Here is a 27,570-nt window from a genome sequence, read left to right on the forward strand (position 1 = left end):
TTTCATTTAGTGGGATAACTGCTATCTCTAGCCCATCAAGTTAATATGTCTCCTAAATGTTTTCAAAAAGTGCAGGACTAGAAAATACTTTTCACTGGCAGTGCTTTCTTCTGTTTTAAAAATAGTAGGGGCTAAAGTCTAGTAAAAACTTGGACACATACTGTACTTATTTTATATTGTGATTTACAAGGTACAAATTTTATATGTTGTAAAATATTTTGAAAGAAGTCTACAAAGTAGTTCCCCTTTCTTGCTCCCAAACGTGGAAGTCTGAGAGAAGGCACATGGCCTCATGAGTTTCTGGGTGTTGTCAAACCCAGTTCTCTCAGAACTACCAAGTGCCCAGATACCTTTACTGGGGATGCAGGAGGCTCAGTTAAGCGGTGGTTTTTGCCTGTGTAAAGAGAAACGTCTTGATTAAAGTGTGAGGAGATAGAAACCATACCGATTTGGGCAGTTTGGGCTCAATAATGTCTAATTTGCTGTGAAAGGGGAACTTGCTCCAAGTTAATGTTCTTAAAAGCAACTTCTGAACTTCTCCTAAGGAAATATTTACTTTATAAAAAAGCTGTTTGAGGAAGAGCTGTTTTATTGCATGGCACAGAGTAAATGTACAGATGTTATCTTAAATCTTAAGGAGTTCCCTTATGAATTTGAATATTCAATACCAGCTGTTATTCACATCAACATTTTAATATTTTACCATCTAGGTATTTAATAAAAAGGATTGATACGTTTTTAGCTGTGTAAAGTGTTAGTTAAACTTGTTCATGTGGCTGAGAAGGAAAGGGAAATGACATTCCCTGAGCTCCTACTGTATGCACAAGCTCTGCTTCCAGTATCTTGCTTCATCTTTAGTATGATTCCATGAGGAAAATTTTAATTCTCATTTTGCAAATGAGGAAACTAAGGCACCTGAGGGGTTATGTAACTTTCCTGAAGATACCTAACTCATAAATGGCAGAATTGGGATTTGAACCTAGGTCTGCCTGACTGCAAACCCTGTTTTGCAGAAAGTATCCCCTTCATACTTCAAAAAATAACCTCAGCCCACAGTCGTATCACCATCTTTATTTATGGGTTATTGGACAGGAGTCTAAGTTGGCCAGGCCTCTGTTCCACAGTGGGAAAATAGGAGTAGGATTTGAATGTGGTAAGAATGGGCTGCTTGCACAGGGTCGTATTTGTGCTTCTGGGGGAATGTTTTCATTTCCCTCTTCATCAGTGGGGTACATGGAGAGAATCTTTTGAAATTGGACTCAGTCCAGAGGTCTGAACTTTTCTATTAGTCTTCAAGCCAGGTGACTTGTGACCATTTAAAGGTTATGACATTTAGAAGCCTTGGCTGATACGCCATTTAGAAAAGGATTTAAGGGGGGAGGGTTAGATAAGTGGGGGAGATTACAGGATATAATGTGCAAGGGCAGGGCTGGCCACTGCTTTGTGACTATCAATATATCCAAAAGATAAATGGGGGAAAGGAGTAGTGAATATTAAAATTAATAACAGGAGCAGTTTGGTTCAGTTATAATCTAAGGAGAAAAGCTGAGGGGTCTAATCTCTGTACTGCTCCAGATCCAGTGACTGAATTTTCAGAAAGACGATCCAGTGATTTAATTTTCAGAAGGAAGGTCCAGTGATGAAACTCATGCGAGGAGATAGCCTGGGGCCTGCTAAAAGTCAGGTTGCAATTTACATAGCATTCAAGACAACCAGAATAATAAATAGGACTTTCAGAAGGAACTTCAGGTTTTCTCCCATTTCACATATTAGCCTTGGGGTGGGGGGTAGCATCTTACACTTCTGGAATTGGTTAGACCTGTGCTGTAACTCTAAAACACATACTGGATTTCAAAGACGTAAATAAAAAAAGTAATGTAAACTGTCACATTTTTTTCTGCTGATTACATGTTGAACTGACAATACTTTGGATATACTGGGTAAAATAAAATACTTAAAGTAATTACATCTGTGTCTTTACTTTTTTAAGATGGCTCCTAGAAAATTTAAAATAACACATGAGGCTCACCTATTTCTATGGGATGGCACTGGAGTGGAGAATGGGCAGTAGTCCCTGGATCTTCCCTCTAGTGGTGAGTACCTTAGAGTGGTAAATACGGAAAAGAAGATTCGCAGTGCCAGTATTCACTCTTCCATCAAGCTAGGACCAGGCTTTCCCTTTTCCCCTCAGATCATATGGGGCTGGTGTTTTGACTATTAGAACATCCCCGTTTATTCAACACTTCGAGTACCTATGTGGATGTCTCTTAGTCACTCACTAGATCAAAGCATTCCATTTTTAAAAAAATGCAACCCCATTCCATTAAGGACATCCTTATTCCATCACTCTCATCCACCCATGCATCCAGTGAAAATCTGAGTCTTATTTTTAGGTCCTGCTCTTCCTGTTAAGGCTTTTGCCAAATTGCCAAAGCAATAGCGTAATCAAATGTGGCCGTTCTTGTATGGAATCAGTGAAAACAACCAAGGAAATGAGAATTATGTGGGTTAAAATACGTAGCATTTATCAAATTGAGGACTTTAAAGGCAAAAGGACCAGCATATTCTAATAATAAACTATAGCTTGTTTTATTGCTCATGCAGAGCTTACATGAAGTGATTGTCTGACTCCCTGTATAAATTATGTGAGTTTGGGCTCCTTTTGCTTTCCACAAAATACCAGGCCTAGTGTTGAGCTCATAGATAATCAAATTATACAAGGAATATTTTAGTATACAGGTGCCATATGAGTAAGGTTGGATCTATCTTTTTTTTAAAATGTATTTAAGTAATCTCCACACCCAATGTGGGGCTCGAACTCACGACCCCAAGATCAAGTCTCACGCTCCTCCAGCTGAGCCAGCCGGGAGCCCCAGAGGTGGATTTCTTTTTTTTTAATTATGGTAGAGACCCCAGATATATACCATCATTTCATACTTTTCAAACAAGTAATTTTCCCATTATCCTTTAAATATTTTATTCTCGATGATACTAGAATTATTATTTTTTAATGAAATTTTGGGGGACTCCTTTGTAGGGGGGTTGGCAAACATTTCTGAATTTCTTTGTATGCCAAAAAAAGCTAAACTTCTACAAACAATGCTCTTCACACAACCACTCAGACCTTCTTTGAATTCATCATTCCTTGTCAGCTGGCTCGAAAAGGAACACGATATGCTTAACAAATGAAGGAGGAATTAGTGGTACATCATCACTAGACCCTGTGCTTTCAGTAACTTTCCTAATATAGGTGTGCCCTGCTTTAAGAAAGCTCAGTAGATGGGTTTAAATGCATTACAGAATAATCTGGGCATTATAAATCAGATTGGATACACAAGCAACCTTTTAGCTACATTTAAAAGTCAAGGGGTCTAATCTATGTTTTCCTCCAAACCCAATGTTTTAATTTTGAGAAGTAAGATCTAGTGATTAAATTCACAGAAGGAGATGGCCTAGGGCCTGTGAAAAGTCAGGTTGCAGTTTCCACGCCATTCAAGATACCCAGAAAAATAAATACAACTTTTAGAAGAAACTTTAAATTTTCTTTTTTTTAAAAAAAAAGATTTTATTTGAGTGAAAGAGCACAAACTGGAGGGGAGGCAGAGGGAGAGGGAGAAGCAGATTCCCCCTGAGCAAGGAGCCTGACGTGGGGCTTGATCTCAGGACCCTGAGATCATGATCTGAGCCAAAGGCAGCTGCTTAACTGACTGAGCCACCCAGGCGCCCCTAAATTTTCTCTTTCCATCTTGTCCAGGATCTCACACTTCTGGAACTGGTTAGACCTGTGTTGTCCAATGTGGTAGTCACTAGCCATTTGTAAAATGTATTCACAAGATGATTAATTTCCATTAACCTCCACTCTTCACAATTCTTTCCCCAGTAACAGAGTGAGGTTAGGGTTAAGTTTTTGGCTTTTGAATGCACAGTGATCATATCTGTAACCATGAGCCCAGTAGTACTATTTTCTGTATTATTGAATCAGATTTTATCTACAAGACTGGGTACAAATAAATTCAAAGAGACAGCATATTAAGACAACATTTTATAAAGGAATACTTGTGTATAAAAATACAATCAAGAGCATCAATTTGGTTTATTAAAAAAATTTTTAAAGATTTTATTTATTTGACAGAGAGCGAGCACAAGCGGGGTGGGAGAGGGGTAGAGGGAGAGAGACAAGCAGACTCCCTGCTGAGCAGGAAGCCCGACAGAGGGCTAGATCCCAGGACCCTGAGATCACGACCTAAGCTGAAGCAGATGCTTAACTGACTGAGCCACCCGGCTGCCCCTTAAAAAAATTTTATGTAATCTCTACACCCAATGTGGGGCTCAAAAAAATTTTATGTGGGGCGCCTGGGTGGCACAGCGGTTAAGCGTCTGCCTTCGGCTCAGGGCGTGATCCCAGCGTTATGGGATCGACCCACATCAGGCTCTTCCGCTATGAGCCTGCTTCTTCCCTCTCCCACTCCCCCTGCTTGTGTTCCCTCTCTCGCTGGCTGTCTCTATCTCTGTCAAATAAATAAAAAAAAAAAAATTAAAAAAAATTTTATGTAATCTCTACACCCAATGTGGGGCTCAAACTCACAACTCCAAGATCAAGAGTTACATGCTCTACCAACTGAGCCAGCCAGGCACCCTTGAAGAGCATCAGTTTGGTTTAAAAAGCAATTGTTACCTTAGCACCCACCAGGAAATGAAACAATGGAATGCATTCTCTGATATATTTATTACAATTATACCGATACATTAATGTAATTGAAAGTGATAAATGCATAATTCTTTAAAATACATTGTTGTTGGGGCAAGGTGACACTTATAAATTGGGTGTCACATTCAGGGAGATGCTGCTTATCATTGTACTTACACTGAACATGACTTGATCTGTATTAATTGCATCTGAGACCACATATTAGAGTGCTTGATAAAAAGGTCTTATTATTTTTTAAAATGAATAATGCTTCATTTTAACCAAAAGCCCCAATAAGGAAAATCAGATAAATTTTTAAAAAGCGCTTTATGCACTGATGATCAATAATTTGAAGCCCGAGGCCCTCTTGAGGAAATTCTCTTTCTGGTTTGCAAAAGCTATGGGAGACCATTAACTATCATGAGGCCAGTTACAGGAAATATTGATCTCTAAAATGTCATGGTCTCACACCCTATGGGGGTACTTATGGATCTCACTTAATATAGCATGTGCGGGCCCAATTATAGGACAAATCAGCAGCAAGCATTTCACATTTATAAGCACGAGAGCTATTGTATTCACCCCTGGATAAAGCTTCTGGGTAGCCACTGAAATAAGGCAAATGGTATGGTAATCCAAGGTGAACGGTGAGGTTAAGGCCTCCACACCCAAAACCGTTGGATATGATACAACTATGAATACGGGGAAAATCTCATTATTTGAATAGGTAAACAAAGACCAGACTGCACTCTGGTAAATGAAACCGCGGACTATCAAAACAAGTTCTTGAAAGAAGACGTCCACAGATCTCATTTGCCCAGCAGAAGTAAAGAAATCTCAACTGACATAGCTTCTTCATAGTGACCACTCCAATTTCAGTGTCTGCACAGAGAAGTAGAGAGTTACACAACTTGTGTTTGCTGAGGAATGCCACTAAATTAGCTCCTGGGAAAATAATTAACCTTCATAGGTAATTTTCACTTTTTCTCTCAGGGACAGAATTCAACTTTCACTTTAACATTGGTTCGGAACATTTCCTTTGCTGCCTGGTTGTGTATTTTGAGAAAGCAAATCCACGGGCACTTGCAGAGGCTTAGAATTAGAATATACACCAGCATTAACAAGTAATGGAAACACATAGCTGAAAGTTTTACTTTGATCACAAACTCACAACTAGACATTTTATTTGCATAGCTTAGAAAGCTAAAAAGAAAAGAAATTTTTTTTTAAGGATTTTATTTATTTGACAGAGATAGAGACAGCCAGCGAGAGAGGGAACACAAGCAGGGGGAATGGAGAGGAAGAAGCAGGCTCGTAGCGGAAGAGCCTGATGTGGGGCTCGATCCCATAATGCCGGGATCACGCCCTGAGCCAAAGGCAGACGCTTAACCGCTGTGCCACCCAGGTGCCCCAAGACATGAAATTTTTTAACTGATCAACAAAAATATGTGCCACAGATTCATAATTTAGGATTTATCACATAAATATATTTATAAATATATCTTATTTTCAAAATTATCATTCTTAAAACATTTCTTTCCAACATGTTTGAAATTTTCACGTTTTAAGGGAAAAAAAAACCCACCCTATTTAAAAATGTACCACTAAACTTTAATGTGCAACTAAACCAGTGCCACCAAACTATAAAAGAAAAACATACTGTTGTGTTGGATATGTAGTTGTTAACTACAAATAGTGACAATACCTCTCCTATACGGTGCTCGTATACATGCTCTTCTTTCACTTCTCAGTCATTGTCAGAACCATTCGGAGGTAAGAAAACCAATGCATCGTGGAAAATATGTCCAAATGCCCTAAGACGGTATACCCCATACATCATCACATGCATCTGATTAGGAGTCAGTCCATTAAAAGTAACAGCCATATCTGAACAGCATCCTTCTACCACAAGGTTGGGGTGATTAGTCATTGCCTCTTTAATAAAAAGCCCAATGGATTTGGTATTAAATACATCTTTTCCTTCAGAATCTTCTGCGTTTTCTGCAAACACTCCAGCGTATTTCAGGCAGACTGCTAGCTGCTTATCTTCAGATATCTTCCAAATCATCCCTCCCTGTTCAGGACACTTTTCAGGGATACCGAGGAGGCTGTTAAGTCTTTTCATCGATTCTATACTTAAGACGATGCCTCCTTCTATACTCACATATTCAAGGTCTCCAGATTTTATAGTGTGGCCTAGATAGAAAGGTTGTGATGGATCCTTCTTTAACAAAAAATACTTTAAGTTTTCAATAATAGCAAACGTAGTGGGGCGTGCAAGGAAGAACCAGTTGTATTGGTCTCTGTATTTATCAAAGGCATATTTGTAAGCTTTTCTCATCATTAGCCATATGTCATCTGTTTCCATGTTAATTGACTCAAACACTTTAACATTTTCAGAACTGAAGAACTCTGCTTTGTCACAGTGTTTGGTCCAAGTCTCCCTCACTGCAGCCCAAAGACTCACATCTTTGGGTTTTACAAGGATGATGCAGTATACCCGAAAGCTCTTACTGAGCTCCATGCATTCATCCTCTGAAATTTTCAAGATATCTTCTTTATTAGGCGCTTGTAGGTGATGATGCTCATGCTGGTGCATCCTATTTCCATGACCAATCCTAACGTGTCCTAGCATAGTGATCAAGGCACAGAAAACGCTTCCGAGCATCACACCCTTCAAAAATGAACTGCTTTCAGAAAGCATGTTTCCTATAAAAGAAGAAAAAGATCCTTAAGATACTGAATAGAAAAGGACTTGTCTAGAGATTTGATTTGGTATACCTTATATACTTACATTTTGCTCTTAACATTAAAAAAAAGTCCCCAAGTTTGAAATCAAGTTAGTTGCATAGAGTACCAATACCAAGAGGTCTAAGAATCTTAGCTCCCAATGGTATCTCATCACTGTTCTGTAAAAACTGGAACTTTACAACAACACCTCCACGCACTAGAATTTTCTGGGAGGCCATTTTTGCACTTCATCCTTGGGGATTTAATTAACTAAGTACTAAATCAAAACATTAACCCTAGAAACCAATGTTACAGAGGTTGTCAGTCCATTATTCTCTCTGAAGCAATTTCATTTCACAAGCTTGCATTATATTAAACACTTCCGTAGCTATAAACGGACTTTACATCAAAACCTTAAATTGAACAGATAAAACCACCTACAATTAGTGAATCACCAATGGTATCTGTGGTGGCATTTCTGTTCTCAACCTAGTGCTTTATTTAACTGATGGCTGCTGTCCTTAGGTGTTTGAGTATATTTATAGCAAATTTCTTGAGACTGATATCACACATGTTATTACTACTCTTTCACTCCTAAGGCTAAATGGTTTCCAATACAGTATCTCAATCAACTAATGTAATAAAAGCCCATAATGAAAATAGTTAAATTATTTGGATGAGAACCGACTCAATATAGGCATATCTGATGAACCATTAATGAACATTTTAACTTCCTCCAAAGGCATTTTTTTTATTCTTTGGGGAAGTACAAAGGGAAAAGTCTACACTTTGATTTCAATTAGAAATTAAAAGAAAAGCCCACCTTAAATACAACTGTTGAGATTTCCTAATCTCCTCTCTCCACAAGGAATGTTCTACTGAGCTACTTAGATTTTTCCTTTGCCTCTTAAAGTTGAAAGAAGCCTTAGAAGCTACCTAATACCATTTCTCTCATTTTACAGATAGGGAAAGAGAGGGTCCACAGAAGTTAAGGAACTGACCCAAAGTCACACAGTCAGTGGTAGACATGAACCAGAAATCAGATCTCCTGATATCAGTGCAATGCTTTTTCTATTACAGAATAATGATCTGTAGAGTGCTTCTACTCATTTTGTTGAAAATTTAATAGATGAGTTACCTAACAACCTTGTTTTCCTACGAATGAAAAAAATACGTGGGATTTGTTAACCATAATTGACATTTTGCACCCATCTTATCATACTGCTAAAAGGAAACCACCCCTTGGTTTTCTTCTACAGGAAATGGACTTTGACTTCCATCAGAAGGCCAAGGTGTGGAATAGCTTGGCAGAATAATTCCTGAGTGTGGGTGGGGGTGGGCAAAGAGGCAGGATGGTTTTCCCGTGTCACTCACAGAACTTGGTCAATAAACAGCTCTATGAAGGAAAAGAGAACTGATAGAAAACAAGCTCTGTTTAATATCAGAATTATTAGATGCACTCTAAAAGTAATTTATATAGGACTTTACTTCTGGCCCATATAGGATAATTCACAAGTGTCTCAGCTTGAGAACATGTCAGAATTCTTCCTGATGGGGATTCTACTCATGGATCATATGCATAAATTAAGGAGTAGATTTTTTTCCATCAGGGGGGCAAAAAAATGTAACACTGGAGATGTACACGACAGGATATTTGGTGCGGAGGAGAGGGAAACTTAAAACTGCACACGGGCACAAATGAGGCAAAACCCACCAGAGTGGTTTTTGCGACGGCATCCTTTTAGAAGGTGAAGGTGGCTGGCTGGAGTATAGAATAGGGAGGAGGACGAAATGGAGAACGAAAATGAGAGCGAGGACGTGGTCACCTCAAAACCCCATTGAGAGGCCAAGGCAGCGCCTCCACGCAGGAGACTCTCAACTCTCCCCCACTACTCCCACTGCACCTGCCCGGGCACCCGGCGTGGAGCATGCTGGGACTGGGCCAGATCCCAGGCTTTCCCCCAGGAGAGGGGCGGGGTCGGTCCGCTCCAGGGTCCGCTCAGGGTGCGGGCCGACGCCCCAGCACTCACCCGCGTCTAGAACGGCTCAGGGGCGGGAAAGCGCAGCCGCGCACAGCTTTCCTCTCACATTCGCGCACCACCCGGTTACGCTCCTGGTCGGGCTGCTCTAGATGCAGGGGGTGTCCTCTCGTTGGTTTCACTAAAGGCGGGGAGGGCCAGGAAGTGAACGCCGCCACCGCGCCCGCAGCGGGGCGGGGCAAACGAACCAGCGGCCAGACGGTGCCGCCGGCCCGTGCTGACGTCGGAAGCGCCCGTACGCACGCAGTGCTCTCTTATTCCCCGCCTCCTGCTGAGTTCAGAGGATCGCGTCTTGCCGGCGTGACCCGCACGCTTCCCTGTACCCAATGGGACGCCCCAGAGGCGTGCGTACGTACGACCCGCTGACACCTCCCACCTCTTCACCTTCTCGGCGTGGAAACCGCGAGAGCGAGGTAGAGCGTTAGTACTTGCAGCGCTTGTGTCAGGTTTCTCAGTGGTTCCTCTAATGTACTCCTGCATCTTTGCACTCTCATATCGATGAGAAAGGTGCGCCACCCAGTATTCCTGGGTTGGGACCAAAATGCAAGCCACTGTATATTCCTCAAATTATGAGGGCAAGGATTTTCTATGGTTATTGGAATGGAATCTGAAGCCCTACTGACTGGAATCCAATCCTGTCTTCACCGCGTCCTTTGGTATGCTGGGAAAGTTACTTCACCTCCCTATGCCTCAGTTCCCTCCTTGTAAAGTACAGAAATATCATGGTAGTGCTCATAGGAGATAAATGAGAGTGCATAGGACTCCATTAGTAAAAGACCAAGCACAGAATAAGCATTCATTAAATGTTGGCTGTTATTATTATTTGTCCCTGTATCACTAGCACCTAGCCTAGTGCCGGCACGCAGTAGACAGTACGTATTTGTGGTATTAATGAATGTTAGAGCTACAGGTGAGGACCCCAGGACCAGAACGGAAAGGAACTTCTTAAAGGTCGCGCGGTAATTAATGGTGGAAGTGGGACTAGAATCTAGGTTTCCTAATTACAAGTGCAGAACTCTGTTAAACACGTGATCTTTTAAAATTCGTGGTTTTTTGTGGTAGCGAGGTTTTTTGTTTTTTGTGGTTTTTTTGCTAAAAAACACAAATTTCTCCAAGTATTTAAAATGTACTGTCACTAGGTTCCATCCAAATAACATTGAGTGGTGACTTTCTTGGGGACTGAGTTCCTAACGGTAAATGTTTTGAGTATTGACAGTGACCCAGTTTTAGTAGACTGAAGGTTTCAGGAAGCACTGAAACAATGAACAAATAGATTTTAGGCAATTACCATCCTGGCAGCACTATCCTAAATTCTGAAGATAGAGGGGTGAACAAAATTGGCCCCCCTGCCTTCATGGAGTTCTCAGTCTAGCAGAGAAGGAAGACATTGAACAATTCATTACAAATAATTATAATGGTAGTATGTTCTCTGAAGGAATACAAAAACAAATTTTAGAACTGGAAAGGAACTTAAGACTGTGGAGTATCTCCACTACATTTTGTTAAATACTGGATATTGTCACTGTCACATATAAAAACATATATGTATGTATATATGTACATATATAGTTGAGTGAAACAAGTTGCAGAACAATGTGTATAGTATGATTATACTTTGGTGTAAAGAAAATTTTATGTATGTGGTCTGTTTGTATGAGCAGGGAAAGTTGTGGAAGACTCAGCAGGCTGTTAATATCGATTATCTCAAGAGGTGGAGGTGGAGGTGATGAGCTTTGTCTTTATACATCCTCGTATGGCATTGTTCCACCAGTTCTAAAAAGCATTTGTTACTTTTGAATTTGAAGAACAGTCAATAAAGGGATCTTTAAGATTAGAGGGACAAAAAGTAAAAGAGGAAAAGTTACTAATAAAAATACCTTTTCAGGGGCCCCTGGGTAGCTCAGTCGGTTGAATATTGGACTTTTGGTTTCCGCTGAGGGCATGATTTCAGGGTCGTGAGATCGAGTTCTCCTCGGGCTCCGTGCTCAGTGGGGACTCTGCGGGAGATTTTCTCCTTCTCCCTCTACCCCTCCCCACTGTACTCTCTCTAAAATAAATAAATCTTTAAAAGATACCTTTTTATTTTATTATTTTAAATGATTTTATTTATTTATTTGACAGAGAGAGAGAGCACAAGCAGGGGGAGCAGCAGAGGGAGAGGGACAAGCAGGCTCTCTCCTCTGAGCTGGGAGCTCCACGGGGGGCTCGTTGTGGGACTCCACTCGGGGCTCGATCCCAGGACCCCAGGGTCATGACCCAAGCGGAAGGCAGATGTTTAACCACTGAGCCATCCAGGTGCTCCTAAACAAATACCTTTTTAAAGAGTGCAGAGAACCAGTCTCCTTGCAAAAAAAGGATCAAGAAAGGACAGATTGAAATGGCACTCAGAATTCAGAGACTGACAAGGTGACAATTTAAAATACCACTTCCTGATACAGGAAGGTATACCGAAGTGGAAGTACTGATACAGGCTGCTCTGAAACAGAATAAACCATGGGATTTCTAACACCAAAGGCACTGTTAATGGGAGGTTGTCGGAGAACCCAGTTCTCTACTTAAAGCAGAGCTGAAATATACTTAGCGTTTGTAGTGAAGTTAGTAAGATGATTGACTTATAGTTAAATAATTTTAAAAATGCAATTACCTATTTATTTAAGTAAAGATAGATTTATTTATTTATTTGAGAGAGAGAGAGAGCACGAGCCAGCATGTGGCGGGGAGGGGCCCAGGGAGAAGAGGATTTCAAGCAGACGCTGAGCATGAAGCCCAACACGGGACTTAATCTCAGGACCCTGAGATCATGACCTGAGCAGAAACCAAGAATCAGATGCTTAACCAACTGTGCTACCCAGGCGCCCCTAGGTGATTGCATTTTTAGAACACCATTCCACGTTGTAGCCCTAATATAAAAATACATGCAATTAGTGTATATTAAAAATTAAGAATATTTATACTCTTGGCCCAGCCAGCCCATTTCTTATAATCTGTCTCCCAGAAATTAAAGCACCAGAATATAAGGCTAAATGTAGAAGGGTAAATGCATGGTTGTCTATAATAAAAAAGGTGGGAAACATCCATCAGTAAGAGAAATGGTTGAATTAATTATAATGTATCCATATAGTGGGATATTAAGCATAAATAAACAGCTTATTTCACATACCTACACTGAACACTTCACTAAACACACTAGCTGGCACCTTGTGCAGGAGATTGCTTTTGAATTTGGTTGTCCTCATGTACCCAGCATTTAAGGCAATACTGCATTTAAAACTAACAATACTGCATTTTTGATAAAGACCTCCTGTCAAGTGCATGCATTATTCAGCATGAGAAGTCATAATTTCTAGTAAATGGCGATTTACTTACATGTGAGCTCTCAAATTTTCAAAATCTTTCCAAAGGCAAATTAATGTGGCTTTCCACAACAGTTCACTGGAGAAGTTAATATTGAAAAAAACCTAAGGTGGATTGTTTTCCGCATAACATCTTTTTGGAGGGTTAAGAATGTCTTATGTGTTTACCCAAATTAAGTACCTGTAATGTATGTACCTCTTCTGCCCAGACTTTCACAACTGTTCATTTTCAATAAACAAATTCCCTTGTCTGGGCAAATTCATTATTGTTTCCATTTGAGTATAGTTTGGTCCCTAAATGAATCTCATTTGTGTTTTCAGGCATATTCATGCTTGTAATCTCATTCCCAGAATGTTTTTCCATTTGATGGCCATCTGAGAGCTTTCTTTAAAAAAAAAAATTGCCTGCCAACAGATACATATTAAGTATTTACAGTATGTCAGTTACTGTGCTAGGTATTGTTTCTTTTAAAAACTTTTTTATTATGGGAAATTTTAAACACACACAGAAACAAAAGAGTATAATGAAATCACATGTACTTTTAAGGAAGCTTCAACATCATGAGTTCACAGCCAGTCTTGTTACATCTACATCCCATCCACTTCTCTCCCTTCCAAATTATTGTGAAGGACCTTCAGGACATCATATAATTTCATCCACAAACATTTCAATGTGTATCTATAAAAGATAAGAGCTTCTTTTAAAAACCCCCACAGTACAACTAGACAACTAAAAAATTAATCATCTTAATATAATCAAACATCTAGAGAGTGTCAAAATTAGTATGTTTCTCAGTCCTTTGTGTTTCTTATAAATGGGTAGTTAAATCTAAAGTAGGATCTCCAGGACACCTGGGTTGCTCAGTCAGTTGAGTGTCTTCCTTCGGCTGGGGTCATGATCTCTGGGGTCCTGGGATCGAGCCCTGCATTGGGCTCCCTGCTCAGCGGGGAGTCTGCTGCTCCCTCTCCCTCTGTCTCTCCCCCCTGCTTGTGTTCTCTCTCTCTCTCTCTCTCTCTCAAATAGGTAAATAAAATCTTTAAAAAACAATAAAGTAGGATTGCTAGATTTAGCAAATAAAAATACAGGGTACCCAGTTAAAATTGAATTTCAGATGAATAATGAATACTTTTTAAAGTATGTCCCAAATATAATGCATGGGATGTATTAAATATTGCATAGGACATGCTTACACTAAGAAAATTATTTGTTGTTTATCTGAAATGCAACTTTAATTGGGTTTCCTGAATTTTGTCTAGCAACTGTAACCCTAATCTAAAAGCAGTGTTTGATTCAGGTTCCGTTTGGGGTGTGGTGGGGGGCAAAATTAACTTCATAGATGGTGGGTGGGTGTGTGCTTCCTTCAGGAGCCATAGTGTCTGGTTGTCTCTGTGATGATAGCTGCATTGATGCTCAGAGCCTAGGTCTCTAATTCATTAAGGTTATAATATGGTGATCTTCTAATTTTCCAAGGCATATTTTTTCCACTGTTTTTTTATTTTTAATTTTTTAAGCTCTAAGCCCAGTGTGGGGCTTGAACTCAGGACCCTGAGATCAGGAGTTGCATGTTCCGTGGACTGAGCCAGCCAGGTGCCCCTCAAGGTATATATTTTTTTATTTATTTATTTTAAAAGATTTTATTTATTTATTTGACAGAGATAGAGATAGCCAGCGAGAGAGGGAACACAAGCAGGGGGAGTGGGAGAGGAAGAAGCAGGCTCATACTGGAGGAGCCTGACGTGGGGCTTGATCCCATAACGCGGGGATCACGCCCTGAGCTGAAGGCAGATGCTCAACAACTGTGCCACCCAGGCGCCCCTAAGGTATATATTTTTTTAAAGAACTAATTTTTTTTAAAGATTATATTTATTTATTTGTCAGAGAGAGAAAGTGTACAAGCAGGGGGAGCAGCAGGCAGAGGGAGCAGCAGGCTCCCCATTGAGCAAGGAGCCTGATGTGGGACTCGATCCTAGGACCCTGGGATCATGACCTGAGCTGAAGCAGACACTTAAGGGGGGGGTGCAAGTGGGGGGAGGGGCACAGGGAGAGGGAGAGAATCCCAAGCAGACTCCTGCTGAGTGCGGAGCCTGACACAGGGCTCGATCTCACAGCAGTCAGATCATGACCTGAGCCGAAATCAAGGGTCGGACGCTTAGCAAACTGAGCCACCCAAGAGCCCCTCAAGACATTATTTTTTTAAAGATTTTATTTATTTATTTGACAGAGACAACCAGTGAGAGAGGGAACACAAGCAGGAGGAGTGGGAGAGGAAGAAGCAGGCTCCTAGCGGAGGAGCCTAATGTGGGGCTCGATCCCAGAACACCAGGATCACGCCCTGAGCCGAAGGCAGATGCTTAAGGACTGCGCCACCCAGGCGCCCCTCAAGACATATTTTTAAGAGGAACTTCGGTGTAGTGATTAAGAGGTCAGGTTCGGGCATAGGAGAGACTTGGCTCGCCTGTTTCCTAGCTGTGTGACCTGGGGCAAATTAGTTCACTCCTCTCAGCTTCAGCTTCCTCATCTGTAAAAAAAGGCTCATAATTGTACCTATCTCATACAATTTTGAGGGGATCAAATGAGTTAAGGTATGTGGAAAGATTTTATTTGTTTGAGAAAGAGAATGAACATGAGCGGGGGTGGGGGCAAGGGGCAGAGGCAGAGGGAGAAACAGACTCCCTGCTGAGCAGGGAGCCTGACGTGGGGCTCGATCCCAGGACCCTGAGATCATGACCTGAGCTGAAGGCAGACGCTTAACTGAGTGAGCCATCCAGGTGACCCTATGTGGAGGAACAGTGCCCAGCAGACAGTAGATGTTCATAAGAGCTAGCTAGTATGAGATTCTTGAAGAATTATGGCCTTTAAAATTCAGCATTTTTTAATATTAGAAACTTAACCCTCCATTCAACAGTTAAGTTATATTTTCACATTAATAAAAATGATAAATATTTATTGAGTGAATAGCTTCTCATATTTGTCTAATACTCTGCAGTTAAAAACGGTCTTCTTCACATGGATCCGTTCTCATTTGATCCTTACACAGCCGTTTAATTGGAAGGACTGGCCTTACCCGTTTTTTACATCTGAAGAATGTTAGGTTTACAGATATGATTTGCTTAATGTGTAACACAGCTAGAAAGTCACACAATAGAGCAGGGACTGAGTCTTAGCTCAAGACTCTTTTTTTTAAAAGATTTTATTTATTTATTTGACAGAGAGACAGAGCCAGAGAGCACAAGCAGGGGGAAGGGGCAGAGTGAGAGGGAGAAGCAGACTTCCCGCTGAGCAGGGAGCCCGATGCGGTACTGGATCCCAGGACCCTGGGATCATGACCTGAGCGGAAGGCAGAAGCTTAACCATCTGAGCCACCCAGGTGCCCCAGCCCAAGACTCTTTTGATGGAAAACATTAAGTGAGCAAAATTGTTTGGTCCTCCCTCTGTGCAGTGCTTTCATTTCTTGGCTCCAGTGACACCACTATCTTATTTTCTTTTTCAGCTTTTCACTTCTTTCTCAAACTACTCACATCCCCATCCCAGGGGCTCTTTCTTCTCTTCCCGAATATAGTTGTTCCCCAAGGTTCTATCCTTGGGCCATTTTTATCGCTATATTCTCCTTCTATGGTATGTACTCAGTGGCTTCATTTATTCAAATAGCTTCATCCTCCCCTCCGAGAAGATGATTTCTTAATCTGTATTCCTGGCTTCTACCTCTTCGTTGAGTTTTGGACCTGAAATTTCAGTTGCCTGCTTGATATGTCGACTTGGCAGTTTTAGACAGAATCTTACATTCAATGGGTCTGTTTATCTGGGTCCTGATTTTAACCAATCAACTATAAATAAACAAGGAGACCATTGAGGAAACTTGAGTACTTACCAATAACATTAAGTATTTGATGATTGATTTTTTTTTGGTTAAGATAATTGTATGTGGCTATGTTAAGAGTATCTTTTAGAAATACATACTGAAGTGTTTACTGGATGGTATCATGTATCTGGGATTTATTTCAAAATAATCCAGTTGGGGAAAGGAGGGATAGGTAAGGGTATTGGTGAAACAAGATTGGCCATGAAGTGATGATTGTTGAGCTAGGAAATGGGTACATGGGACTTCAATACCCTATTTCCTCAATTTTTCTCTCTGTCTGAAAATTTGTATTATAAAAAATTTCAGCGGCGCCTGGGTGGCTCAGTCAGTTGAACGTCTGACTCTTGGTTTCATCTCATCTCATGATCTCAGCTCAGAGTCTGTTTGAGAATTTTTCCCTCTCCCTTCCCCTTTGCCCCTCCTCCCACTCTCTCTCTTTCTGTCTCTCTCAAATAACTAAAATCTTTAAAAATTTTTTTAAAGATTAGATAGGTCCAAAATCAAATTGATCAATCTTGCTTATGTCCATCTCCTGACAGTCATTTTCCTATTAATGTCCCCTATCTTCCCAGTCACTTATTATGAAAACCCAAAGCTCTCTTGGTTTCCTCTTCCCTGACCTCTGCACCCAATCGTTGGTAAGTTAGGCTGAAACTCCCCTCACAGTGAATCCTGTTGATTCTTTCCTTTCCATTCAAACTGCTACCATTCTACTAAGTTCTTCATTACTTCTTGCCTGAATTAGTGTCATAGCATTCATAAATTTCTCCTCATTTCCGGTCCCTCCTCCCTTGGTATACATAAAGCATCTAGCATAGTGTTTGGTACTTAGCCCCTTCTCCCTTTTTCCTGAATGGTGAATTCATCTTCCTTACTGCTGCCTGCTTTACCCTATGATAACATCTCCCTTCCCCGAGGAGACTGTTCGTCTCTCTTCTTTCAGCATTGCCTTCCTCCCTACCCTCCCGGATCCTGCAACCTCACTGCTGCCTCCACTCCACCCCAACTGCCATGCTTTGTGGAGGAAGCGTGTGTGTCTGAATAAAGACTGATTTCTCAGTTCCAAAGTTAGATATAAGAGCAGGATTTTTCCTAGCTGTAGGTGAGTGGGCCTTTACATACAGACAAAACAGGCATACTAAGTGTGAGTAAAAGAAAAGCAGATTTTAAAGCTGCCTCTTTCCCCCCCAGCTCAATGGGAAAGAAAAGGGCGGATGTCCAGTCCAGAGGGATCAGCTTCTATATCCAGGCAGGGTCGGGTAAATCCTGATGGTAAAGAAGGAGCTGGGTGGATAATTTGCAGCAAGCTGGGGGCGTCTTGAGGAAACACAACTTGTCTAGTTTGGCCAAGGGAGGAAGAGCGCAAACTGCCTCCATTGGGTCTCAGGGGGGCAACATCAACAGTGTGGATTGGGTGAAGGTCATGTGGTTCAGGCCTGTCCTAGGAAGATGGCTATGGTACTCTTGCTTTTGGTACCCTGCCTGGGTGTAGTTCTGTCTGTTACAGAGAGCAGCAGCCAGGCATCCAGGGGCTGGGCTGATCAAGCACAAGGAACTTTTATCCTTTAAAAAGAAAATGCTATAAGTCAATCACATTCTTACATTTTAAGCATAACACTTGCGACTAAAACCAAACTGCCATATTATAATCAAGATGCATCCGCCTATTTTATATTTAAGGCCCACAGGCTTCAACTAATTTAGGGGACCATCTGGTGAGAAAGAGAGAAAGTCTCATTACAAAGTGGCATTTGTTTGCAGGCTGAGGCCTCAAAAGAGATTGTCCTGGGGACCCTGACAAATGTCCTATGTGAGTGCCCAGTCCTCCCAGGCCTACCGCTTAGGTAGAAAGAGCACAGCTTTGGACTCAGATAAGATTGAATTCTTCCTCCAACATCCACAGACGGGTGCTTTAAGCCACAGGACTTCTGAGGTTTGAGTTTCCTCAGTTTCCTCATATGTAAAATGGGAATTCAATTATACCTGAAGTTATTGGGAAGATTAAAGGAGATCAAGTGTCAGAGGCAGCCCAGAACTATTGCTTCCTTCCCCATGACCTATAACTTAATTCTCTATATTATTCCCTCTGAGCCTTGCTCTTCTTGCCTTCTTTGCTTAATACCCACTTTCTCGTGCATAGACGCAGCGTGTTTTTAAACAGATCTTTTTAATTTTTTTATTTTTTTATAAGATTTTATTTATTAGAGAGAATGAGAACGAGGGGGGAGGGTCAGAGGCAGAAGCAGACTCCCTGCTGAGCAGGGAGCCCAAGGGGGTCTCAATCCTGGGACTCCAGGATCATGACCAGAGCTGAAGGCAGTTGCTTAACCAACTGAGCCACCCAGGCACCCCTAAATAGATCTTTTTTTTTTTTTTTTAAAGATTTTATTTATTTATTTGACAGAGATAGACAGCCAGCGAGAGAGGGAACACAAGCATGGGGAGTGGGAGAGGAAGAAGCAGGCTCACAGCAGAGGAGCCTGACGTGGGGCTCGATCCCATAACGCCGGGATCACGCCCTGAGCCGAAGGCAGACGCTTAACCGCTGTGCCACCCAGGCGCCCCCCTAAATAGATTTTTTAAATCCCAAGTTCATGGGTCAGAATATTTAATATTGTTAAGGTGGCAATACTTCTTAATTTTATCTNAGGGAGAGAATCTTCAAGCAGACTCCCTGCTGAGCGTGGAGCCCAACAGGGGGCTCCATCTCAGGACCCATGAGATCATGACCTGAGCCGAAACCAAGAGTCAAAAGCTCAACCACCTGATGGGGCGCCTGGGTGGCACAGCGGTTAAGCGTCTGCCTTCAGCTCAGGGCGTGATCCCGGTGTTATGGGATCGAGCCCCACATCAGGNTGTGTGCATGAGTGGGGGAGGGACGGAGGGAGAGAATCTTCAAGCAGACTCCCTGGCTGAGCGTGGAGCCCAACAGGGGGCTCCATCTCAGGACCCATGAGATCATGACCTGAGCCGAAACCAAGAGTCAAAAGTTCAACCACCTGAGCCACTCAGGCGCACCTAAACAGATCTCCGAACAAAAGATCTAAAAAATAAATTTTGTTCTAATGCTTTTATATGTTCACCTCTCTAGAAGGTAAAGAAGTGAAATGGAATTGCCCTGGGATGCATGGGTCAGAAGGCAGTTTTGCCTCTTCTGCAGCACGCTGAACAAATGTGTTCTCAAAGTCTCCCTGTCCTATGTTCCTGTAGTTGAAAGAAGAAAGGATTAGATCGTTAGCTGGGACTGATGCTGGTTGCAGCTCTGGTGGGGGGAGGGGGAGTCGAGGAGCAGGTTGGTTAGAGATGGGAAATCTGGGAATGCGAATGCTTTTAAATTCTCACTAGATAACTTCTACGGAGGTGACAGCTTTATTTCAAGTGAGACTATGAATTTGGCTGTATTCCTAGTGAGAACCCAGTGCTCAAAATTTCCTCTAAATCAAGAAACAAAATTAAAAAGTGATGATTGAGATTGGCAGAATGTAATTGCTGAAGCTGAGTAATGGATACCTGGAACTTAATTGCATTGTTCTCTTTACTCTTATATATATTTGAAAGTATCCAAGATTAGACGTTTTTTGTTTATGTGGCAAGTATGGGACAACAGAGGTGACTCAAGAACTGGGAATTTTGACTGTCATGTCAGAAAAGCTAGTAGAAGATATTTGGACCAAAAGAATTCCCTAGAGGAGATGTGATTTCTATAATGCTTATCTAGTTAACTGGATTTATTTGAAGGATTAAATAGCATGCAGATAAAATATTTAGTGCATGTAATATAAATTGACCTCATGAAACTTTTGATAAGATGTCACAACCACTGTTTTAAAGGGAATTGAGTTACTGTAGGACTGTGACCCTCTTTCCTCTGAGTAGATACTGCCTTAGAAATAGGAAACAAAGGTAAAGATAAAGGAAGTTAAGGATATTATTTTGACATTTCAAAAGCATGATTTCTTACGGATGGGGGGTAGGTAGTTTTTCAAAAAATAAATCTTTACAAAAGATCCAAAGGGAGGAATGCACAGTGAAATCTCCAAGTGGAAGATTGTATGGAACTGTTTCTGACAAAGAAAAGCTTAGTTGATGAGAATAAACTATAAGGAAATCTTATGGCCATGGTCATGGGCTCATTACTGAATGATCTAAAGACAAATTACATAGGTAGTGTACACATATTTGTTTGATGCTGGAGTAGTTGCTGGGATTGGTTGTGTTACTCAGGAGAACAGGTTTTTCCCCTGCCAGGATTGGCATTTTGGAAGGTATAGGCAGATACTGTAAGGGACACCCGTGATCCATCCTGTCGGGGGCTGGGAGAGAGTGTAAAGCTAAAATCTAATAGGGAAGAAAAATAGTCGGTCCTCAGAGGCTTTCTTTCCTCTTCCAGGGAGAGGGTTGATCAACCTGCTGACGGTGGAGAAAATGAGTCCAAAGCCTCCTCGTTGAGAGGTTTTCGTTTCTGCGTGAAGGAAGGAAAATGAAAACAGCAAGTTCTCACAGTGGTGGTGGTTGCAGAACAACACATTTCAGGATGACAGCGGAAGAGGCAAGGTATACTCATGACAGGACCAGCTACAGAATCTGCAGGACCCAGTGCAAAATGAAAATGTGGGGCCCTTTATTCATGAATTATTCAGAATTTCAAAATCATGACAGTAGAGTACTAAAACATGGGCTCCTGTAACCATGGAGCTCTGTGTGACACCACAGGTTGTGTGCCCATCAAACCCACCTTACTCCTGCTGCCTAGGAGTAGTGATAGCAAAAATTCAGTAGGCATTCCTGGAAAACCATAAGGCAGAAAATCAAGATCATCTAAAATCCCACCACCTGGAAGCAACTGTTGTTATCATTTTGCTATATATCCCCAAGGTTTTTTTAAAAAGATTTTATTTGTTTATTTGAGAGAGAGAGAACACAAGCAGGGGGAGCAGCAGAGGGAGAAGGAGAAGCAGGCTGTCTGCTGAGCAGGGAGCCCCATGCGGGGCTCCATCCCAGGACCTTGGGATCCTGACCTGAGCCAAAGGCAGATGCGTAACCAATGGAGCCACCCAGGTGCCCCTCCCCAAGGTTTTTCTATATACATACACATATGTAGATAGGTATTCATGCAGTTTTTATACGATGGAAATAGTATATCGTACATTCTCTTCTGTAGCCTTTAAAAAAAACTTAACTATATTTTATAGAACTTTTCATGTAGTAAATATAGATAATTTCAATCCTGTTGTATAGAGGTTCCATGATCCATTTAACCAAACCCTATTGTTGGGTGTCTGAGGAGTCTTGAGTTTTTTTATTATTACAAATGATGCACTTTGAATATCAATAAAGCTGAGTGAGAATTGAATAACTTAATCAGTGCAAAGCACTTGGCAGAGTACTTAGCAAAGAGCAACTCCTTATAAATGTTAGTGTTATTTTTATATTGTCAAATAGCCCTGTATAAAGGTGAACTAATTTACATTCCCAACAGCATGTTGAGAGGCCTTCGTTTCCCTAACTCCTTGCCAGTTGGTTCAATTTTTGCCTTTTTGTATTTCTTTCTCTGTGAATGGCCTATTCATGTTCTTTGCCAGTTTTCCTGTTGGATTCCTCATGCTTTAACATTTTTAATTGATTTCTGTATTGGGGCTATCAGTCCTTTGTAATATGAATAACAAGTACTTTTTTTTCCCCTAGGATTTTTTTTAATGTTTGATTTTGTTTGCTTTAACGTCACGGATGTTTTTAAGTTTAGTATGGCTAAATCTGTCCCATCTTTTCCTTTAGGATTTCTGTCTTTTCTGTCCTCCTTTAGGAAGTCTTTTGCCACAGAACAGGTTTAGAATTCAGTGGTCAGGAAGGCTTTCCTGCCATAGATTAGCTCCAGCAGGTTTCCTCTGAGGCTTTATTCTTCTGGGGCGTGGCTTTCCAAATTCTGTCAATGGAATTCACAACGCTAGACTACTTTAAACGTATATGGGAGGGGAATACTTTCATTTTATTTTATTTTATTTTATTTAAATATTTTATTTATTTGACAGAGAGAGACACAGTGAGAGAGGGAACACAAGCAGGGGGAGTGGGAGAGGGAGAAGCAGGCTTCCCACTGAGCAGGGAGCCCGGTGCTGGGCTTGATCCCAGGACCCTGGGATCATGACCTGAGCCGAAGGCAGACGCTTAACGACTGAGCCACCCAGGCACCCTGGGGAATACTTTTATTAACTTTAAATCTACTCGTGGAGAGACAAGATGTATTAAAAATGAGTGTTGTCTGTCTTCATCCAACCCAAAAAACGCTTTTGCTCTTTTTATATTCTCTGCCTTTGTTTGCTTTCTATGGAGAGTTCTGTTTTTACTGGAGCTATTCTTTTTTAAAAAAATTTTATTTATTTATTTATTTGAGAGAGAGAGAATGAGCAGGGAGGAGGGGCAGAGGGAGAGAGAGAGAGAAGCAGACTCCCTGCTGAACAGGGAGCCCCACTCGGGGCTCGATCCTAGGACCTGGAGATCATGACCTGAGCTAAAGGCAGATGCTTAACCAACTGAGCCACCCAGGTGCCCCTTTACTGGAGCTATTCTTTTGGGGATCCAACCAAAGAGAAATTGAGTTTCGGATACATTTATTTGGGGTTAGCGGGATATATTTATGTGGTTTCCTATCACTTCTGCATATAGTTAAGTTATAGGTGGCTGTACCAGTGTAGAAATGACTTGAGGGAACACTTTTAAAGCAGTAAATCTAAAGCTTATTTAAGATTAGTCATTATATAAAAAACTTGACGTAGCCTAAAATCTTACAGCTTATATATACAAGAAATGGTTTTCCCAAATTTGACAACAACCCAAAATATATATGTGATGTTAATCAGTGATGGGTTGGGAAACCAAAAGAAACTTTTCTGAACTCTTGGGAAAAACTAAATTGTTTCCCTGTTCTCTCTGTAGACATTATAGAGTACAAAAGTGGTATCAGATGAAGAGGTGATCAAAAGATGCAGGCAAAAAAATATAGAAAAAGTATCAAGGAGTTATACCAGTTAATATAAGGAGAAATACTGTTTTTAAAAAATTTTGTGATGTTTGTGCATTTTGTCAGTTTTTAAAACTTGTGGTTTCTTGTCATTTATTGTATCATTCTAAATAGATGTTTGAGATTGTAAAGTATAATTTTACACTTAAAAAAAAAAACTTAACCCAAATGGTATAAGCTTCAGGCCCCACAAAAGCTGGATCTGCCACTGCCTGTGTACTAAATATTGATGGACGTTGGGAGTGTTTCATGTTACAGATAAGGACACTGGCTTGCCCAAGCCAGCATAGATAGTGGGAGAGCCAGGGTCCAACCCTGAGTCTGTCTGGCTTCAGGGCTTTTCCCCCCTCCCTTTCTTTTTTTTTTTTTAATTTTTTTTATTTTATTATATTATGTTAATCACCATACAGTACATCCCCAGATTCCGATGNCTCACTTTCTTTTTTTTTTTTTAATTTTTTTTTATTTTATTATATTATGTTAATCACCATACAGTACATCCCCAGATTCCGATGTAAAGTTCCATGATTCATTACTTGTGTATAACACCCAGTGCACCATGCAATACGTGCCCTCCTTACTACCCATCACCAGTCTATCCCATTCCCCCACCCCCCTCCCCTCTGAAGTCCTCAGTTTGTTTCTCATAGTCCATAGTCTCTCATGTTTCATTCCCCCTTCTGATTACCCCCCTTTTCTTTATCCCTTTCTTCCCCTACCGATCATCCTAGTTCTTATGTTCCATAGATGAGAGAAATCATATGATAATTGTCTTTCTCTGCTTGACTTATTTCACTTAGCATTATCTCCTCCAGTGCCGTCCATGTTGCAGCAAATGTTGAGAATTCGTTCTTTCTGATAGCTGAGTAATATTCCATTGTATATATGGACCACAGCTTCTTAATCCAGTCATCTGTTGAAGGGCATCTCGGCTCCTTCCATGATTTGGCTATTGTGGACAATGCAGCTATGAACATTCCCCCCTCACTTTCTAAAACTGTCTTCTTTTGGACGAAAATGTGTAGTAAGCATCCCAAATTATAGTAATAATGATAATGTCCTGGCCTCTTTAGGGGCATACTCACAGTTGCCACTGAGTGCCCATTGCATTGACACTAAAGCAGCTGTGCTCTTTGCTTTCACCAATCCTGCTTTTTTGGCAACACTACTACCTTTTTCAACTTAATTTTGTTGATGTCAAATGTAGTTGTCAGCACCTGGACTGCCATGGTAACTTTTTCTTCAAGAAAGGTAGACCCCAGGGCATATAACTGGATCCGTGCCAGTTCTTCCCTCACTTCTCAGCCTGGAGAAGAAGTGAGGCTGGGACTTCCACATTCCATTTGAGATTTTATTTATTTTATTTTTTTTAAAGATTTTATTTATTTATTTGACAGAGAGAGAGAGCCAGCGAGAGAGGGAACACAAGCAGGGGGAGTGGGAGAGGAAGAAGCAGGCTCTCAGCGGAGGAGCCCGATGCGGGGCTCAATCCCAAAACGCCGGGATCATGCCCTGAGCCGAAGGCAGACGCTTAATGACTGAGCCACCCAGGCGCCCCATCCATTTGAGATTTTAGCCTGCAGCTCTCAGTAGTGCAGGCAGAGGCTGAAATAAGCATTTTGAGGGCCTGCAAAAAAATGTGAGGCAAGGCTTGCCTTCTCAAGTTAGAGCTTACTTGACTCGAAGCAAGCTTAGGGAAAGCATTTTGCAGGTGTCCTCTCAATCCCAGAGACTGAGCCTGTACTTGACTCCTTCCTCCCTACTGTCCCTACTCAGCCAATAGTTCAGCTCTCCACCATAAAAGAGATGCCCTTTCCTCAATTAACCCAGGCCTGCTTTCAGCTCCAAAGCTCTGCTTTCCAGGACACCAAGTACCTGAGGGTGTTGTCTGTCATTGTCCACTTTGTGCTACAAACTCAATTTTTAAAACTGGATCCCAAGTCTCACCAGCTGACAGACCTCACTTGGCAAATGCAATGGTTATCTTCACCTCTGTGTCTTTATGACATAGCACAGATCTCCAGTCTTCAAAACTGCTTTCAGTTTATAAAAGGACATGGCGGTGGAGGACAACACATGCTAAAACAGATCCCTGAGCCAGGCAGCTGGCCAGTCTCCAAAAGTGCAAGAGGAAGGGTGCACTTGAGAGCAGTTTGCCTGGGGGAAAACTGCTTTGTTTTCTTTGGGGGGCTTCTCCCCCCCTCTCCAGCAAGGACAGCTTTATTTTCATATGCAACATAGTTGTCCCCCAAGCACAAGTCTTCCTGACTGCCAGGCCCTGGTATTTTGACCTGCCTCCCCTCCCTCTTCAACTCACTTGTGCTCCAATTCTGATCTGATCACCCTGAGCTAATGCACTGAGGTGTTCTGCAATCTTCGAACAGTTTTTCTGCCAGCTCCTGTGGTGTCTGCTGCATCCCCTTCATGTTTTAAAATGTCGGGGTCTGGGGCGCCTGGGTGGCTCAGTCGTTAAGCATCTGCCTTCGGCTCGGGGAGTGATCCTGGGGTCCTGGGATAGAGCCCCGCATCAGGCTCCTCTGCTGGGAGCCTGCTTCTTCCTCTCCCACTCCCCCTGCTTGTGCTCCCTCTCTCACTGGCTGTCTCTTTCTCTGTCAAATAAATAAATAAAATCTTAAAATTAAAAAAAAAAGTGTCGGGGTCTGACTAGTCAGTGATATTTCCAGAGTCCGCCCAGCTCCTGTTGTGATTTTATGCATCCAGCATATTTTATTGAGGTCCGGCAGGCCTGGCATTTGTCAAGGGACAGTTTAAGTCTATTTCCCAGGTGATCCAGTAATCTAAGGAGCCATTGTTCTCCAAAGCTCTGCCAAACATAATTATGCCATCTAAACAAGTAAGCACCTCTAGGTAATTCATATCACCAAATGCTTTTTCCATTAAACTCTTGAAGGTGTCTCCAAAGATGTGTGGAGTAGCCTTTCAAATAGGTAAAACCTAACAGAGCAGATGCAGGCTGTCTTGTTTGGTCCAGTCAGACAGAGGGATTCAATAATAGTACTTCTCAAACATAGTGCTGGAAATCACTGATTCCCTACCATGCAGTCTAGAGGTTAATCTGGACCCAGGAAACTCTGTAAGGTGGAGAAAGATAATAGAACATCAATACCCCTGCCCCACACCCCCATCTCCTTGCTGTCCTGAGTCTGCTCTCTTTTATCATGAGCTTTCCTTCTTCTCCTTTACATATTTGTTTATCCAGCTAAATAGTAGTTCTTAACCCTGACTGCCTATTATAATCCATGGAGTTTGTTATAAAACATGTATCCTTGGGCCCACCCTCCCCTAGAGGTCCTAACATTTTCTATTTTTTAAAGATTTTTTTTATTTATTTGAGAGAGTGAGAACAAGAGAGAGTGCATGAGCAGGGGGGAGGGACAGAGGAGGGAGGGATAAGCAGACTCCCTGCTGAGCAGGGAGCCCATTATGGGACTCCATCCCAGGACCCTGGGATCATGACTTGAGCCAAAGGCAGACACTTAACCGACTGAGCCACCCAGGTGCCCAAGATCCTAACATTTTCTAAACACCTATGCTATGCTAGGCCCTATGCCCTGCTCTAGGAGTAGAGGCAATTTAGTCATGGCCCCTACTGCCACATAGTTCATAGTCAAGGGGCAGAGAAAAATACATTAAAAAGTATAATTCACAGAGAAAATATGGTATAACTCCATGGTTTTTTTCTTTTTAAAAAAAATTTTTTTTAAAGATTTTCTTTTATTTATGTGACAGAGACAGCCAGCGAGAGAGGGAACACAAGCAGGGGGAGTGGGAGAGGAAGAAGCAGGCTCCCCAGAGGAGCCTGACGTGGGGCTCGATCCCATAACGCTGGGATCACGCCCTGAGCCGAAGGCAGACGCTTAAC

The 27,570-nt window shown here is 41.7% G+C and overlaps 1 protein-coding gene and 1 long non-coding RNA gene across 6 annotated transcripts in view; one reads left to right on the top strand and one right to left on the bottom strand.

The window, feature by feature from the left end:
• Window positions 1–4,707: 4,707 nt before the first annotated feature.
• On the bottom strand, window positions 4,708–9,602 carry C1GALT1C1 (C1GALT1 specific chaperone 1). Its single transcript, XM_019803101.2, has 3 exons — window positions 9,448–9,602; window positions 6,393–7,396; window positions 4,708–5,569 (listed from the first exon to the last, which is right to left on the bottom strand). Exon 2 carries the CDS (start codon window positions 7,389–7,391, stop codon window positions 6,435–6,437), a length of 957 nt encoding a protein of 318 aa, XP_019658660.1. The 5' UTR covers window positions 7,392–7,396; window positions 9,448–9,602; the 3' UTR covers window positions 4,708–5,569; window positions 6,393–6,434.
• A 135-nt stretch (window positions 9,603–9,737) lies between these two features.
• The window catches only part of LOC105239019, a 27,473-nt gene continuing 9,640 nt past the window's right edge, over window positions 9,738–27,570 (top strand). Inside the window, exons 1-3 of one of the 5 annotated variants that reach the window (XR_004622314.1) lie at window positions 9,738–9,869; window positions 14,322–14,409; window positions 21,060–21,223. This is a non-coding gene — a long non-coding RNA (uncharacterized LOC105239019). Of the gene's footprint in view, window positions 10,113–14,321; window positions 14,410–15,091; window positions 15,233–15,255; window positions 15,393–21,059; window positions 21,224–27,570 lie in introns of those variants that run through there. The other 4 variants (XR_002143371.2, XR_004622313.1, XR_004622315.1 and 1 more) reach the window with 4 other exon arrangements.

Source organism: Ailuropoda melanoleuca, chromosome X (genome assembly GCF_002007445.2).
Source record: "Ailuropoda melanoleuca isolate Jingjing chromosome X, ASM200744v2, whole genome shotgun sequence".
Taxonomy (NCBI): domain Eukaryota; kingdom Metazoa; phylum Chordata; class Mammalia; order Carnivora; family Ursidae; genus Ailuropoda; species Ailuropoda melanoleuca.

Bases quoted from the DNA above. Each gene is read 5' to 3' on its own strand.
- C1GALT1C1 (XM_019803101.2), bottom strand. From the start codon at position 7,391: ATGCTTTCTGAAAGCAGTTCATTTTTGAAGGGTGTGATGCTCGGAAGC.